Source organism: Microcebus murinus, chromosome 9 (assembly GCF_040939455.1).
Source record: "Microcebus murinus isolate Inina chromosome 9, M.murinus_Inina_mat1.0, whole genome shotgun sequence".
Classification (NCBI taxonomy): Eukaryota; Metazoa; Chordata; class Mammalia; order Primates; family Cheirogaleidae; genus Microcebus; species Microcebus murinus.
In genome coordinates, this window is record NC_134112.1 from 88,504,788 (window position 1) to 88,522,413 (window position 17,626).

At 42.7% G+C, this 17,626-nt stretch overlaps 1 protein-coding gene across 1 annotated transcript in view; it reads right to left on the minus strand.

Annotated features, from left to right (window-relative positions):
* Positions 1-12,727, minus strand: part of CREB3L2 (cAMP responsive element binding protein 3 like 2) — a 116,635-nt gene extending 103,908 nt beyond the window's left edge. Inside the window, exon 1 of the mRNA XM_076006639.1 lies at positions 12,216-12,727. Within this exon, the coding sequence (XP_075862754.1) occupies positions 12,216-12,317 (102 nt within the window). The 5' untranslated portion in view covers positions 12,318-12,727. The remainder of the gene's footprint in view (positions 1-12,215) is intronic.
* Between the last annotated feature and the right edge of the window lie 4,899 nt (positions 12,728-17,626).

The following is a 17,626-nucleotide window of genomic DNA, read 5'->3' on the forward strand; positions in this document are numbered from 1 at the left end:
CCTGGCCAGCCCTTCTGGTGCCCCTAGGGCTGCACACTCAGCCCTTCCCTTCTACTCCTCCCACTCGCTCTGACCTTTCTGGACTCTCTTAGACAGACTATTGGCTTCTCTAATCCCCCACCAGAATCCCAACACTCAAATTGAAAGCTCCAATCCAGACCTTTTTCCAGAATTCCAGACCGAAGTTTCCAAATGCCTTTCAGGCGTTTCTCCCATGAATGTTCCACAAATACATCAGAATGACTGTGTCTGAAATTGAACTCATTATCTTTCCTGCCAAACTCATTCCCCCTCCAAATATTCCCGTTCTAGGTCAACGGCAACACCGTCAACTCAGCCTACCAAGTCAAAGAACAGCAAGTCTTCCATGTGCCTCTCTCAGGCCCCATAATCGCCAGGTCTCCAGGTCTGGCTTCCAATCTTTTCTTGCGTTCATGTGCTCCTCCCTTCAGGTTCAGGCCCTCATGGGGTCTTGTTAAAAGAGCCAACCAGCAGGTCAGCTTGCCACCATCAATTCTGCCCTCAAATCCATCCTTCCTACCCACTAGGCTTTTTTTTCTAAAACACATTTCTGCTCCTGTTCTTCTCTTGTTAAAAGCCTCCCTCCCACCCTTCTACCTACAAAAGAATGTCCAAATGGTTCACAGAGCATGCACATCTTTCATGATCTTGTCATGTCTCCCGGCACTCCCCACAGAGCACCCTACTCTCAAACTACACAAAACTACCTGGGATTCCTAGAAGCAACCATGATTTTTTTACACATTCCTACTCTATACCTGCTGCTCTCACTGCCTGGAAAACTCCTATTCATACTTCAGCACCCACTGCAAAGATCATCTGCTCTGTGAAGTGTTCCCCAACTCTTCATCCCCTTCAGATTTGTCATCCTATCCTCTTTGCTACAGAAATACCTTGAACACAGCTCTAATGCTAAACATATACCAGGTATTTAAAAGCTTGTTTACATATCTTCCGTCCCACTCTACTGGGAGAGCCATAAAGTCAAGAATGTATATTCCAGGATGTAAGGGTGATCTGGCTGCAACATCTGTCACCCCATTGATCGCCAGGGTTGATCCAACTGATCTGGCTGGCTAGGCGGGGGTCCCTTCCTCCCTCACTACTCCACACGCGTCCCTCCTGAAGCTGTGAGCTTGGTCGAAGAGGATGACCTTCCCCGATAGAGGAGGACCATTCATAGGTCAAGGGTATTCGAGTAGCTGCGCCTCTCTGTTAGAACCTCCAAACAAGCTCTCAAGAATGGCTGTTCCTTGCCTGGGAAGGAATTCCATGCACATGCTTTGAAAAGCAGTTCATTAAGTTCTTCAAATTGGAGGAAGGACCAGCTATGAGAGATGTTTCCCCAGGATACGCAAATAGGAAACAAGGGGAAGGAAGGAGTTAATGGCTGAACTTTTAAAATGCTGTGATGAGTAACCTTGGATTTAAACTTCTGTTCAACACAGCCAATGAGAAAGCATTTTTATCACAAATCCTATTTCCTCCAAGTTTTCTAAAAACACCATCCTATCAGTTTGAATCCTGCTAGCTCTTTCTCAGCCAAAAGGAATTTCCCTTTAAACAAAAACTATTCAGACATTTCCAAGATATGAAATGTTAAAAACCAGAATATTCCACTCAGACAACTAGGAAACTGTGGATTTTTTTCCCCAGACTCCTCTTATTTGCCAAGAAGTCTGAAGAGATTTTTTTCTCATGTTAAAAAAATGTTTCCTACCTCTGTGCCTCTCTGTTTTTTCCATTCTTTATTTTGTCTGGGTTTTACGTAAGCAGGGTTTTAAGTCAGAAAACAGAGACTACAAAATACAAAACTACACTTGCTAACCGAGCCGCCCAGATGAAATATGCAATCAACTGACTGTTGTTGTTGTTGTTTATGTTGTTTGAAATAGCCCAGTTTTTAAAGATGGGAAACTTTTGACAGTGGAAGCACAATACATGTAATACCAATGGGACTTTGGGACCATGTGACACAAATGCAGAATTTTACAGTTGGACAAAGTAAGACTAAAGATGGGAAGTAAATTGTACTGGATGAGTTCACACATCAAAAGGCTTTATCCTCCAAAGAAAAACTCTCTTCCAAGAACTACCATTTGATAGTTCTAATGAGAAGCAGGCATTGAGATCTGGGTAGTTCAGAGTAACTCATCTCAACTCTTAAAAAAGCTCTTCAGTAAAGGTATGAAACTATTAGAACTCTAGAGGAAAAAGTTGGAAACACTCTCCTAGACATCGGCCTGGGCAAAGAGTTTATGAAGAAGTCCCCAAAGGCAATCACAGCAGCAACAAAAATAAATAAATGGGACATGATCAAACTACAAAGCTTCTGCACAGCCAAAGAAATAGTCATGAAAGTAAACAGACAACCTACAGAATGGGAGAAAATTTTTGCATCCTACGCATCCGATAAGGGACTGATAACTAGAATATACTTAGAACTCATGAAAATCAGGAAGAAAAAATCAAATAACCCCATTAAAAAGTGGGCAAAGGACTTGAACAGAAACTTTTCTAAAGAAGACAGAAGAATGGCCAACAAACATATGAAAAAATGCTGAACATCTCTAATCATCAGGGAAATGCAAATCAAAACCACAATGAGATATCACTTAACCCCAGTGAGAATGGCCTTTATCAAAAAATCTCCAAACAATAAATGCTGGGTGGTTGCAGAGAGAGGGGAACACTCCTACACTGCTGGTGGGACTGCAAACTAGTTCAACCTCTGTGGAAAGCAATATGGAGATACCTTAAAGCGATACAACTGAATCTACCATTTGATCCAGCAATCCCATTGCTGGGCATCTACCCAAATGACCCAATGACACTCTACAAAAAAGACACCTGCACTCGAATGTTTATAGCAGCACAATTCATAATTGCAAGGCTGTGGAAACAGCCCAAGTGCCCATCAATCCAAGAATGGATTAATAAAATGTGGTATATGTATACCATGGAGTACTATTCAGCTCTAAGAAACAATGGTGATATAGCACATCTTATATTTTCCTGGTTAGAGCTGGAACCCATACTACTAAGTCAAGTATCCCAAGAATGGAAAAACAAGCACCAGATATATTCTCCAGCAAACTGGTATTAACTGAGTAGCACCTAAGTGGACACATAGGTACTACACTAATAGGGTATTGGGCAGGTGGGAGGGGGGAGGGGGGCGGGTATATACATACATAATGAGTGAGATGTGCACCATCTGGGGGATGGTCGTGATGGAGACTCAGACTTTTGGGGGGAGGGGGGGAAATGGGCATTTATTGAAACCTTAAAATCTATACCCCCATAATATGCCGAAATAAAAAAAGAGCTCTTCAGTAATGTCAGTAAAATTTAGGTAAATAAATTACAACTGAATAGAGCAACTCAAAAGCAGGCAATTCAGCACAAGGCAATCATAACTGAGCCCAACAGCACCCATACACACCAGAGGGACAGACGGTACATGATCTAGGAAGTTATGTCTGACTTTTGCATTGACCTTCCATTCACTTGAAAAACTAGACATAGCCCTGCAGAACACCACAGAGGGCTTCCCAAGCCAGAGTATAAGCAAAAGTCTAGGCAAAACACAGCCCACATCTAATGGGTGACATTGCCTGTAGCTGTGTCCCAGGAACAACCATGAGCTCCTCATGGGTTTACACTGCAAGAGAGCTGAGTCACTAAACATTCCCTGAGATAAATGGGTGCAGAGTGATAAGAGGGATTGAAGTTTCTCTAGCTCTTTTCTGTCAGAGAAACACATCATAAAGATTCAAGGGTTATCCAACCAGAGCTGTTCTGCTGCTAAAGCGGACCCAGAACAATCTTGAGTCATACTCCAAAGATCTGCTTTCTGTCAATAGACAAATAACAAAGATCTGAGAACCAGCTGCATTGAAGTTGAAATTGGAGCCCAGGGGACCATATAGAGAGAAAAGGCGGCCATGTGCCAAATGCTCCCATTTTACAGGTGGTAAGGAAGCCAGCAAAGAAGGAAAAACTAAGTCCACCAGAGTGTCACGCAAGCCAAAACCAAAACAAGTTAGGAGATGACCCTGAAGTCAATACTGTGACATATTTCCATAAGCCCAGCAGGTAAAGACAGAGAAAAGACTATTAGATTCAGCAGTTAGGGAGAGGCTGAAGGACCTATGATCAGCTGTAGGAGCCAGAGTACAGAGGGGACAGGAAAAAAGAGAGAGGAAATGGAGGCCGTAGCTGTTGACCACTTGTTTGAGAAAGCCTGGCAGTACACAAGAGAAAAGATCAGCAAGAAGGGGCATCTGGCAAACGTGTTAATGGCAGAGACCTGTGTTTATAGCAGACTGTAGAAGCAGAGGAGGAGAGGAAATCAAGATGCATGAGAGAGAATAATTACAGGCCCGTTCTTCTTCCTGAGTAACGTTTGACTCCTAAGCTCAAAACACCTCATCCTCAAAGAGAAGACATTTGACTCAGGGGACAGGCAGAAAAGTACATCTATATGGCCCAGGCAGTGACCTGCAAAGAAACTGAGAGCTAAATAGGTAAAGTAACAGGCCCAAGGTCACCAGAGAACCCATGGCCCTCAACACCAAATCTGCCTGGCTCAAAAGTGCATCCACAATGAAGCCTCAACTCCACTTCCAGTCAAAACCTAGACTGTCATTCAGCCACCCCACCCCCATCTTGTTTTCTAAAAAAAAAAAACAAGAAAAGATATCAAATTCCCAAGTCACTATCATACTAAATTTTCACATTTGCAGATACATTTACAAGAATCCAGAGTTTTAAAACTATATTAACAAATGAAGCCAAGGCCACCCAGCTTATCCATTCTCCACGACTGCCTCACTCCTCTTAATCATGTTTCAAATGATTATTATGTTTTGCTGAGCATCCTGCACTTGATTAAGCATCATGGGCATAAGAAAGAAGATAAAGTCATGTCTCCTATCCTCAAGGAGCTTATTTCCAGCTAAGCAAGTCTCTCTACTGCTCTGCGTCTCAGATTCTCCATAGATAAAATGGGTCAATACTTCTCAAATGCTTCATGAGTAACCCATACAATTCAATTCAGGTTCTAAGTGACCTTCCTTTGAAAGAGCCAGAAAGCATCAAATGAGCAGGGAGAAGGAGGAATAGGTTCAAGGTTGATACAAAGACAGTGGGTCTCATCATTTCCTTTCAATTTTGACTCCATGCGGGCAGGGAACATGGACACTACTCCCTCATTCATAAGATCGTTCACTTGCACAATTCGGGTTCTCTGCATAGGCCTCGATCCTACCAAATGCCCAGCCAAGGCCTAAGGCCATCTGTCCCAAGAGAGATGCAGACAGGTTAGAGCCATGCCAGGCTGAGGCAGGCAGTCAAGCTGCAAACAGGCACATGTAGCCTATCAATATTTGAATAGTCATATGCAACTAGAAAAATAGCTGCTTTGAAAAATGGCATTCAGCTCTCTGCCCGCTGTGGACCTCAAACAGAACAAGTCATTCTTGTCTTGCATGGTGAGCGTGATTACAGGCTCAGCTAGCTCCCTCCAGCCCTGGTATTTGACCCTGATGCAGACAGTCCAGATAACATAGTTAATTCTACATGTCCTAGTTAGTGAGTCAAGACACAGAGTACTTTCCTCCTGACCTCCACCCCATGACGAGCCTTTGCATGTATTTCAGAGAAGCTGTTCCTGCCTCTACAGTCTTCCTTCATTGGGCACTGGTAGCACAACTGAATAATGTCCTTAGAATTCTGCAAGTGGCACAGTACTTGGGTTTGCTCTTTTGCTCCCAGGGAAAATTCTTGTGGATTTTAAAACATCTTCTAGTTGCTAGCCCAAGATTGTGAGAAAATTAACACACCTTTTGGCTAAAGAAAGAACAGTTAACTCAGATTATTTAACTAATGATCATAACAATGGTCATTCTGGTTGAGGCTCCACTATCTCCCCCATTCCCAAATGATTAAGCTAAGCCAATAATATAAATCCCATTCCCCTTTCCAGACATTGGTTTAGGAATGGTCATGTGGCCCAAACCTTATCAACAAAGCTCTGAATAAACTCAGCTGGCAGGTGACTAAGAAAAGTTTCTTCCCTCCTAAAAAAGGAACACAAGGAAGAGACAACCTCTCTTCCTCTGGATGTTGTCATTTTGAATGCAACACCTGCACCTCATACGTCCGTCACTCCCCAGCCTGAGGACGAAGATTGCACATGGATACAGGGAGCCAAAGTCCACAGGAACGCTGAGGAGCTGCTCAATCAGCCAAGAAAGGAGCTATATTGCTAAGTTTCTTACAACAAGAGAGAATAATTTACTTATTGTATAAGTCGATCTGAGTCAGTTTTCAGTTGCTTGCAGCTGCAAGCATTGTAATTAATTCCATTATTGATGTACATGCAATGCCTCATTTCTCCTGCAAAAGAAACATTGTATCACAGCCCCTATTTCCATAGAACACTATAACTCAGGGACCTTGCAAGGAGAGCAAACACAAAATTTTGTACTATCCTGTCCCCTTTCGAGACTGTGCTGTACTACCTTCCCCCAAACCATGTTCACACCATGAGAACAATTTCAGAGACGATTATTAATAAATAATGAGTCAAAGATTTTTTGGTAAGCCAATGAAATCCTTTAGCTTACAGACAGATAAGCAACACATGAGCAAGGCTGCCTTGTGGACAATGGCCACATGTGCAGACTAATGGAGGGGTGGTGAGAGCTCCCTTCCTAGTCCCCAAATATTCCTCCCCTACTACCTCCCTATTGCTTTAAGGTCCCCATTTAGAGATTCATTCTTTTGACCTGAAGTTATTATTGTTAACTATAGATGCCCATTTAGGGGTGACACAGTAAGCCTCACTAATATTTAAATTTTTAGCATAAGCTTATAAAATCTTTCCTGAGAACAAAATTTGAAAACGGGGAGCTGGAGAAAGAACATCAATTATAGTAAGCACTTGGGGCTTGAGAAGGGAGGGGAACATTAAAGTGGTGAAGAAAGGGTATAGAAAGGTCTAGTGAGGCCCTTGAAGACAAATTATACTCACCTCCCAATTTTGTCTACTGCTAGAACTCATTACGTTTATTCAGCTTGTGGAGGTCAGGTGATCATAAGTAATGACATTCTCAGCCAACGAGGACTCAGATTCCCCTTCAGGACCTGGCCAGGAGCCAACCATGGGAGTTGATTTCAGGATGGAACATCAAATCAAAAGCTTCAATATCCCATTGGAAACACATCAGTCTCTGGGCCAGCCAGGAGGAAGTGGAAACCACCCAGCCTGTGAGATCAGCCAACTCTTTCTCAGCAACCAGTGAGAGATGTGGAAGCCAGATGGCCTTTCCATCTGGACACCAGGCAGGTTGAACATTCCCTTGACTCCCTACCTATCACTAACTAAAATCAGCCATTTTACCTTAAGAATCAACCAGATATAAATGTTCGTAGCATAACCAAATAACTTTATAAATAACTGGCTTTAAATGAATTTTGCATGTAAAACAAGCAGAACTTCTGTTATCTTTGTAAAGACTTAGTAGTTCCTATCATATGTCTTATACTCATTGCAAAAATTGATAAAAATCTTTATTTTTCCAGATGGCTAAAATGAGACAGAAGAAAGAGAGAAAGTTACCAGGATTGTGAGGTTTATCATACGCAAACCCACTGTCCACCTCCACCCTTAGAACCTATTTCCACAGAGCATTCCCACCTCCCCTATTTTTCACCCAAGGCCTCCACTGACCTGAGTCATATTGAGCTTTAGCATAGCAATGAATCCCTCTTTCCCCCATGGACACTCTGGTGAAAATCACCTCTATCCAGTTTTACACAGTGCCTTCAAGCGGTAATTCTTCATTTTCTAAACACATCCAACAGGTAAAAATCTGAATTGTCCCAAAGGGTATAGAGTGTAGATAAGTCTCCGCAATCTCTTGACCTCCACCCCAATTCCCCTTCCCAGAAACAGTAATCCATTTCTTGAGCAGATTCTGTCTGTACATATATAATATACATGGATTATTTTCCTATTCTAAATTCTAAAAACTGACAGAGAATTCCCAGAAATGTAATTTGCCCAGAATCTTAGAGGAACACAACATGAATATTAGAATTGCCCAACATCCAGGCAGGTTTGTGGAAAGAGGCAGGGTACCAATGGTATCAAACCCTAAGAAACGTTCTCCTCATTTTTAGATTTTGCATCTTTTACTGGGCCCACATTTAACCTGTATCCAATCCTGAAGCAACAGCTTTGATAAAAGTACTTACTCACTGAATTAAAATGATATTTCATCATGTTTAGGGAAACTATTTTTTAAGCTTCAAGAGGAAGCCCTGAGCTTTAGTAATTCAGGATCTAATGAGCTAGTCCATATTCACCCTATCCATGTGCTTCATTATTTTGTAGACTTTGAACCTGTCTTCTCTAAGCTTTTGTCCTTCTGGACCAAGAAGCCTTCAGAGCTAACCAAATGAGAAAAACATTGCTCTTGATGGCTAACAGAAGGTGCCTGAGAAATGTTATAATCCCAGCCTCAGGCAACCTGAACATTCTAAATTTTTAAAATCAGGTATGTGACAGCTTTGCTAAAACAGGGCATTAGCAATCATGCATGTGGTAACTAAATCCCTATTTAGAGCAACAAGAGTGATCACGCTAGGCAGGCTTGGTGGCTGCCACTGGCAGGCTCAGTTAAACATTAGCTGCTTTCAGGCTCAGCAGTTTCTGTCCCCCAATCATTCTCTCTCAACCTCTCCCTCAGTTCCTTCTCTTTAAGTCAGAATTCGTCATCCACACAGCCTGATGAGCAAGAACTCAGGCCTTGGAGGCAGGCAGACCTGAATTTGAACCCTGGTCCTGTCACTAATTAGCTGCGGAACCTAAGCCAAGTTGCTTAAACATATTAAGCCTTGGTTTTCTTATATGTAAAAAGAGAATAATAAAATGGCTGTTTTTGTTGGATCATTAAGAGAGTCAAATAGTATAATTTTTGTAAAGCACTAAACATGGTATCTTCCAACAGGACCGGCTACATATTTGTGGGACTCAATGCAAAATGAAAATGGGGCCCCCCTGTTCAAAAATTAATAAAAATTTCAAGAGGGTAGAAGGAAGGGAGGGATAGGGAGAGATTTGCTAAAAGATATAAAATTACAGTTAGATAGGAGGAATAAGTTCTAGTGTCCTATAGCACTACAGAATGACTATAGTTAACAATAATATATTATAGTTCAAATAGCTAGAAAGAGGATATTGAACATGCCCAACACAAAGAAACGATAAATGTTGGAGATGATGAATATGCTAATTACCCTGATGTGATCACAATACATTATATGTACCAAAACATCACTATGTACCCCATGAATATGTACAATTATTATTTGGCAATTTAAAAAAAATAATGTAAAAAAAAAAAAAAGATGGTGACAGCAGAACATCAAACCAAGTGTGGGGCCCTGTAGCCCAGCACAGGTGGCAGGCCCTCCCTGTCGGATGGTAAACTCTCCGCAGATGGCAGCTGTCATCATCTCCTACCACGCTCCCAACTTACATCTGCACCTCACCCTTCCTGCAGGCTCTCCTCAACTTGGACAGTTTTACTGGGTCATTCCAAAAACAGGTACTGATGTCTCAGAAGTAACCTTCATTTATTGGTTTAAAAAAAAAAAAAAAAAAAAAAACCTTGCCCAAATGGAGGAATCCAAAACAGAAGATGATATTACGACAGACTGAAGCCAAACACCCTCACCTTGGGGCCTTTGCCTTGACTTTCAACCTGCTGAGCTAACACTCTCACCTCCTTCAAATCTTTGCTCAGATCCATTTGCTATAAGAAGCTTACTCTGATCGCTCAACTCAATCCCTTACTTTGCCCTTTCTCTTCTGTATTCTCTATCCCACTCACCCTGTTCTACTTTTACTTTTTCCATAGCATTTGTATCCTCTAACATACAACACCACTAACTTGCTTATTATGTTTATCATTTATTGTTTATCTTCCCCTACACACACACACACACACACACACACACACACACACACATGCATGCACATAAAAGAATGTAAGCTTCTAGAGGTCAGGAATTTTTGTCGCTTAGAATAGTGTTTGACACACAGAAGATATTCAATAAATATTAACTGAAACAACAAATATATTTTTTGAAAGAATGCATGATCAGGCCATCCTTTTTCCACATGGAGAGTCAGCTGGAGGTCAGGCCATCCCACATTATGGACAAAAGACAATAATATTCACTTCTGCCACTGGATATCCTACAGAGTTCAAGAAACAGATGAGAACATTATCTACGTTCAAATCTCTACCAAACCTCCCTGAGTTTGGAAGGAATATAATCCAATTGTTTGTGCTATTAAACCTAATACCTCTTTCAACAGTAATTCATATGCATAGTTTGTTGCACTGACTTGCAGCAATGATTAGTAGCATTTTGTATGAGTGAGCTCTTTAGAAGAGAGACACGTACCTATGTGGAAGACATAATCATTTTTTAAAACAGAATTAGAAGAAAAATAATCAGGCATTACTATTTTATTACAATGATAGAAAAACTGAGCTGTTAATATCAAAATAAATGTAAAGTCTCTACCCTTGAAACTGTGTGAGAAGATGTTAGTTAGAGCCAGTTCAAGCTATTCTTCCAGGAGTTAATGCCACAGTCACAGGTAGCATCTCAAACCCTGACCTGGGATCTCACAAATCCAAGCTGCAGGGCCCAGGAAGGGCAATGCAGAATGCAGATGCCTGTATATAATTCATCCACCAGCTGTGCCATTACAGCTTCTGGATGACACATTTTCACAATAAAAGATGTTTAAGAACAAAAGAGAAGAGCAGCCCCTCTGCAGAGGGTTAAAATGTAGCCCATGTCAGTCGAAACATCTGCAGCACCCAAAAATCAGAAGATAGTTAAGGGCCAGTATGCTCTACATTCTTTACTGAGGACGGGAAGCACATCTGGGCCCCCAATCCAAATGCAGCCCACATGGTCTCCTCGACACAGGCTCAGGAAGCAAAGCCCAGAAGATCACACTGAACATCTGGCTTTTGCCCCAGCATGAACTACCACTCCCTCTCAGCCCTGCACTCTGCTTTTTTTAAACAAGCCATTCTCAGCCACCACAAATGCTTCGGTGAGAATGGACAGGGAAACCCTCATCCCTCGTCCCAAAATAAAGTCAGCCAGAGTCAAAGGCCAAAGAGGTGGAGCCTACAGGCCATTTTGCTAAAGTTTCAAATATCCCAGTACTGACCCCATTAAAAGAACCCTGAAGAGGAAAGAGTCAAGTCTCTCGTTTTTCTCATTAGTGCCCCTCCCCTCATTACAAATGTCTACATGTATAAGAAAGAAACAAAGAGATCTTGCACAAAGTCAAATTACCAGTGCTGGCTGTTAAGAAAAAAAAATTTTACTTTGCAAACTTAATACCAAAAAGTTTAAATTTAAAACTTTAAAAGAAATATGCATGCCCTGTGACAGCTTAATGCTCAAAGAGGTCTTGAAGCATAGTGTGAGGCTGACCGAGGAACTAACTGGTGAGCTGTTCCACCTTCCCCAAAGCCTTTCTGAAATATGCAACTGCCTCAGATTTTCCATACTCCTCTGTTGCTCTTTCCTCTAAAGAGGGAGGAAGCAGATTTCTTGGCTGTACAGTTTAAGAAGCCAAATAAAGCAGCTTTCTGCCTAATGTGAAGGAGTCTTTTCAACACACACACGTGCACTTTTTAAAATATAAATAAGAAAGGGGAAGAGAGAGAGGGAGAGGGAGAATATGAAACAGATGGAAAGGAAACACAACTTAATCTTGTGCAGTTTTTAAAAACTTACAAAAATTAACAGCAAACTAGGTGGAAGCATATTATTCTCAAACATATCTCCTGCATTACTGTACTGTTAGCAATAGGAAATGATACTTACAGATAAGAAAAAGCCTGGGGGGGGGGAATATAAATTGCTAAAAGAATACAAAGTGACAATACTCTAATGAAAAGTTTAAAAGGGCCAGCTGCCCACCTTCATCTGCTCAGAAAAACTCCACCTCGCCCCAGACCTCTGGATTCTGGCCATGGTCTTTCCCAAATACTGCCTTCCCAGTCCCTAGGTCTCCAGCTGTTCCTCCGATGACACTTCCCCGGTTTAAAAGCCACCCTGCCCCCGCCCCGCCGAGTCCTCACCGTATGGTACATGAGGGCCTCGGTGTCCCCCGGCTCTGACAGCTCGCTCAGCTTGCGGTCCCACTGCAGGACGCCCTGCTCCCCGGTCTCCAGCACCTCCATGGTGGTCGGGGCCGCGCGGGGCGAGGATGCGGAGGGCAGGAGAGGACCGGCAGAGCCGCCCCGGACCGGCGAGATTCCTCTCCCTCCGCGTGCGTGTGCGCGCGAGCGTGCGTGTGTAGCTTGTGCACTTAGGAAGGAAAACGTTTGCTCCCTTGCCGGAGAGAGAAGAGCCACGGGCTCCCGTCTGGTGTCCTCGGAGATCTGAGAAACCCGGGGGACACAGGCCGTCCAGGGCTCGCACCCACGGCTGCGAGGATTAAAGCGGGGTGTGCACCCAGAATGAAGGCAGGCGGTCAGCTCTCATCCCAGGAAACTCCCTTTGCAATAAGCCCGCTCTCCAATACCGCTCCAGACACAAACTTTGAGACTCCCCAGGGCTCCTCAGCTCGGCTCCAGGACTCAGCTGCAACCCCACCTCCCTCCAGGGCAGTGGCCAATCGGATACCCGCCTCACCTACCAAACCCAATCAGAAGTCTTCTTTCCCTCTATGTCCCGCCCACAAAGGCAGGGCCGCGGGAATTCTCCGCCCAGGCTTTGGAATGTGGGCGGGCAGTGCCTTTGACGTCACCCGGGAACTCCTCCTGCCTGAGTGCGGCCTGCGGCCGGCTCTCTGCTACTACGGGCCAATAGAGGGCTTGAGTGTGGGAGTGATGGACTGGAGGCTTGGCCAATGATAAAGGGGTGCCTGGTAGGGAAAGCCAATCAAATAGAGACAAGAATACATTTTATTAAAGAGGGAGGGCGAGTTTAGTCTCTTCCCGGAGAATCCGCAGAAATTAACCAGTGCACCAAGGTTGAGCGCAAGAGTTGCTGCGCGGCAGAACCTCGCTGGAGAAATGGGAGAGACTTTCTCTTGTTTAGAAGATACAGTAAAACAAAAGTAATAAAAAAATTTTTAAATTTTTAAAAAAGAGAAATAGGGCAGACTTAAATACTGTCCAAAATATTTGCAAGTAGTTCAATTCATTTAAGTCTCTCGGGATTTTTTTAAATGGATTACATATTATACACAAATATAAATATTCCCCTTATAAATTTGTATTAGCACAGTTCTAGCAAATTGCCATTGTTTCTTTTTCATATTTTTCACCCGTTTTCTGTTAGGCCCTTCTCCTGAGATGCTTTTTCTGGGCTTCGCTTATTCTATTTTTTTTCTTTCGTTCACTCAACAGACATTATTGATAAAAGCCAATGACATGCTTTTCTAGGTCCTAAAGAAGTGAGCCAAGTCCTTGAATTCATAAAGCTTTTTATCTCAATGGAAAAGTCAGGCAATAAAGAAATAAATGCATAATATAATTTCAGAAAGTGGTAATTACTGTAAAGAAAAATATAAGCAGAAGAGGATGGGGCAGGTCAATGCTATTTTAGACAATAGTTGAGGAAGTTCTTTCTACGTAGGTAACACTTGAGGACCTACCTAAAGTAAATGAGATTTGGAAAGGAGCTGGTGTTCTAGTGACTGCCAGGGAGGCCAATGTGGCCGCAGCATGGAGCACCAGGCAGTGATTGGCGGGGAGAAGCCCGAGAGATGGGCAGAAGCCAGATCACCAGGCCTGCCTAGATTAGGGAGGAGATGGTCTATTCTAAAGTAATGTCCCCAACATTTGCTTTTCCTTCCTCCTTTTTGATTCCTCCCTGTAGTTAACAGTTTTGGAAAACACAGTTTGCCCATTTTAAATATAAAGGACGCTTTGCCAATTGGCTGTAGAAATTTCTTACAATGGCATATTGGGGTATTAAGTATTGCTTTGTCCCCATGGCAAGTATTTTTTGGTGGGTGGGGACAGATGTCTTAGAACTCTATGTTGTCTTTAAGCAGAAGTTTATCATATAAACTATTCCATTTGTCTGGTCCTATCTCCTGGGGGCTTTTGAGATCATCTTAATGCTAAAATAGAAACTAGGGTTTATGCACACATCTTCCTTATATGAGGGATCTTCAAAGAGTTCATGGGAAATGTGTATTATGAAAAAACTGCATGGAGTTCTAGTTTTGTTGCACCAAAATAAACTGGTATTGACTTGCTATAACATGTCTGAACAAGATTTAGTGTGAGGCACTAAGAAGGATAAGACATCTGTTTGAAAAGAGCCCCTATTAGAGCAACATGAATTCTGCTAAAATTAAAGCAAGAACAAACACCAAATTTATGGTGATGCTTGGATGGAAGAGTGGTGAAATCACTCATGTTTTATGAAAAGTTTATAGGGACAGTGCCCCCAAGAAATCATACATGACCCAAGCCTTGAAGACTTGGTCTTCCAAAGAGAAATTGTGGGCCAGAGAATGTGCGTGAGATGGACAGCAGTTGGCTCATCGAGGTCTCCCTCTCGGAATGGTGAGGATTATGTGAAGAGGAGGGGCAGGCAAGAGAGGGTGTCTTGTAAGGGCTGCCTACGCTGTTGGTTTCCCAGGGCTGCTACAACAAAGTACCACAAACTGGGTGGCTTAAAACAACAGATATGTGTTGTCTTACAGTTTTCAAGGCTAGAAGTTCAAAATCAGGTGTCGGCAGGTCTATGCTCCCTCTGTCTCTGTGCAGAATCCTTCTTTGCCTCCCCCTAGCATAGGTGGTGGCTGTCAGTCCGTGGAGGTCCTTGTCTTGCCGCTGTATCACTCTCATCTCTGCCTCCATTGCCACATGGCTCCTCCTCTCATGCGTCTGTCCCTTCACATGGCATTCTCTGTCCTGTGTGTGTCTTTCTCCTCTGCAGTATAACTTTATCTTAGCTAATTCCAATGGCAATGACTCTACTTCCAAGTAAGGTTGCATTCTGAGAAACTGGAGATTAGGACTTCAACCTATCTTTTGGGGTACATATTCAGCCCATAATACCTACCAAGCCACAATCAACCTTACCACCTGAGTTCCTGATACAAGCACATCCCTCATTGGTCATTTTACTTCCCCTAAACATATTTCTTTGATTCTTTCATAAAACTATCACAGGCTTTAAAAGAACAAAACAAAACACAGGCCTTATTACACTTATGATTTAGCATCCCTGCCATGACTCTTGAATGTATATCCCACCCTCTGTGTTCCTCTTACATCCTCTTTTTTTTTTTTTTTTTTTTTGAGACAGAGTCTCACTCTGTTGCCTGGGCTAGAGTGCTGTGGCATCAACCTCACTCACAGCAACCTCAAACTCCTGGGCTCAAGCGATCCTCCTGCCTCAGCCTCCCGAGTAGCTGGGACTACAGGCAAGTGCCACCATGCCCGGCTAATTTTTTCTATATATTTTTAGTTGGGAAATTCATTTCTTTCTATTTTTAGTACAGATGGGGTCTCACTCTTGCTCAGGATGGTTTCAAACTTCTGACCTTGAGTGATCCACCTGCCTCGGCCTCCCAGAGTGCTAGGATTACAGGCATGAGCCACCGCACCTGGCCCCTCTTCCTCCTCCCTTCCTTTTGTATATGTCCACTCAAGAGCTAACCTCACCACTCCCCTGCAAACACTCTTGAGTTCTCCAAGCATAGTCCCCTTGTCATCCTTATTGAAACCATTTGTGATGACACAATCAGATTTGCATTTTTGAGAATTTCTCATTGCTCTTGAGCAGTTTTTTTCCTGTTAGTATAACAAACCGTGGAAACCTGCCTGTCTCATCTCTGAACATTGTTTCAATGAATTCTGAAGATGTGTCTATTTTGCTCCTCAAAGCTCTTGACTTTCACCATCTTCTGAGAATTTTTTCTGTTTTAACATGTTCTATTATTCTATTACAGCAAGGAGAGAAAGTAAACATTCATTACCCCTTGACCTTCCTTCTTTTGATTCTTCCTATTCTAACAGTCTTCAATATAACAGAAATTTTTTCAGCTTGGAGGCATCTCTTTCAATTATGATTGCATAATCAGAAATGGTGTCCTTCACTTTAGAGCATTATTCTTTCTTGAAATAAAGCAGAGAGGAGAGAAGATGTCTGGGAGAATCTAGTCTCTCCCTAGGAAATCCAGAATATTGGGCTAGGCCCTTAGGAGTCTAAAAACATTGGTAATGAGAACTCTGATCACTGAGATAGAGTCAAAAAAAGGAGGGGAGAAGAGGTTGTTGCCAACCTTTGAGAAGTCCATCCTGGGTAGACAGTGAGCTGGAAAGGGCTGGAAGACACAAGTGCCCGGGCTTCAGACAGAGATGGCTTATTGATAGAATATAGCCCCTGAGGGGTATGCTGGATGGAGCCATTCTGCCTGCAGCCAAGGAAACATGTCTGTCTGGGTCTGGCTTGCCATTTCTAGAGGAGTGGAACCATGAAGACCTAGGGAGCAGGTTACCCTTTGAGACCTCTTCCCATCTTAGCAGAGATAGCAAAAGTCACCAGGACAACAGAAAGAGCCACAGGCATGCACAGAGCAGCCACGTGTCTTTGGTCCTTCTCCCCTTTGCTGACCTCAGGAGATCTTGGACTGCACCCTCTCCATGCTACCAGTGGGCTTCATAGTCACGTCCTGAGTTTACATTCACACTAACTTGCCACTGAGATGGCGCCTATGAATACACTACAGCTTCTTTAAAAATCATAGTACATTGACTAATTATTTAAAAATAAATTGTATTATATTAAACCCCTACCTTACAACTTATATGAGGAAAAAAGCTATACAGAGAAACTAGAGATAAAATACTTTTCAAATTTTGGTGTGGCCAAGGTCTAGGCATAATGTAAAAGACAGCAGCCAGGCATGATGGCTCACACCTGTAATCCCAGTACTTTGGGAGTCCAAGATGGGATGATCCCTTGAGGCCAAGGAGTTAAAGACCAACCTAGGCAACCCAAGGAGACCCTGCCTCTACAAAAAAAATTTTTAATTAGCTGGTATGGTGGCACAGGCCTGTAGTCCCAGCCACTCAGGAGGCTGAGGCAGGAGGATTTCTTGAGCCCAGGAGTTTGAGGCTACAGTGAGCTATGATTGCACCACTGAACTCCAGCCTGGGTGGCAGAGCAAGACCTCATCTCTTAAAAATAGAAAAGGCAGAAAACCTATACATAGATAGATAGATGTGTATGTGTGTATATATATATGTACACACATAAATATACATCTATACATAATATATAATTAAATAAATGAGATTAAAATTTTATACATGTTGTTAGGTTGAATCGTTTTTTAGTGAAGGTTGTTTTCACTGTTTATCCCCTTCCCTCCATCCCATCCCAAGCACATGGTGGTAACAGCCTGCTATGTACCTTTCCACACATTTCTTTATGCTCATATAATCATACACAAATACACACACATACAGGGAAGTTTGGCTGTTGTTTTATTAAGCACACTTCTCTGTAGTTTGCTCTC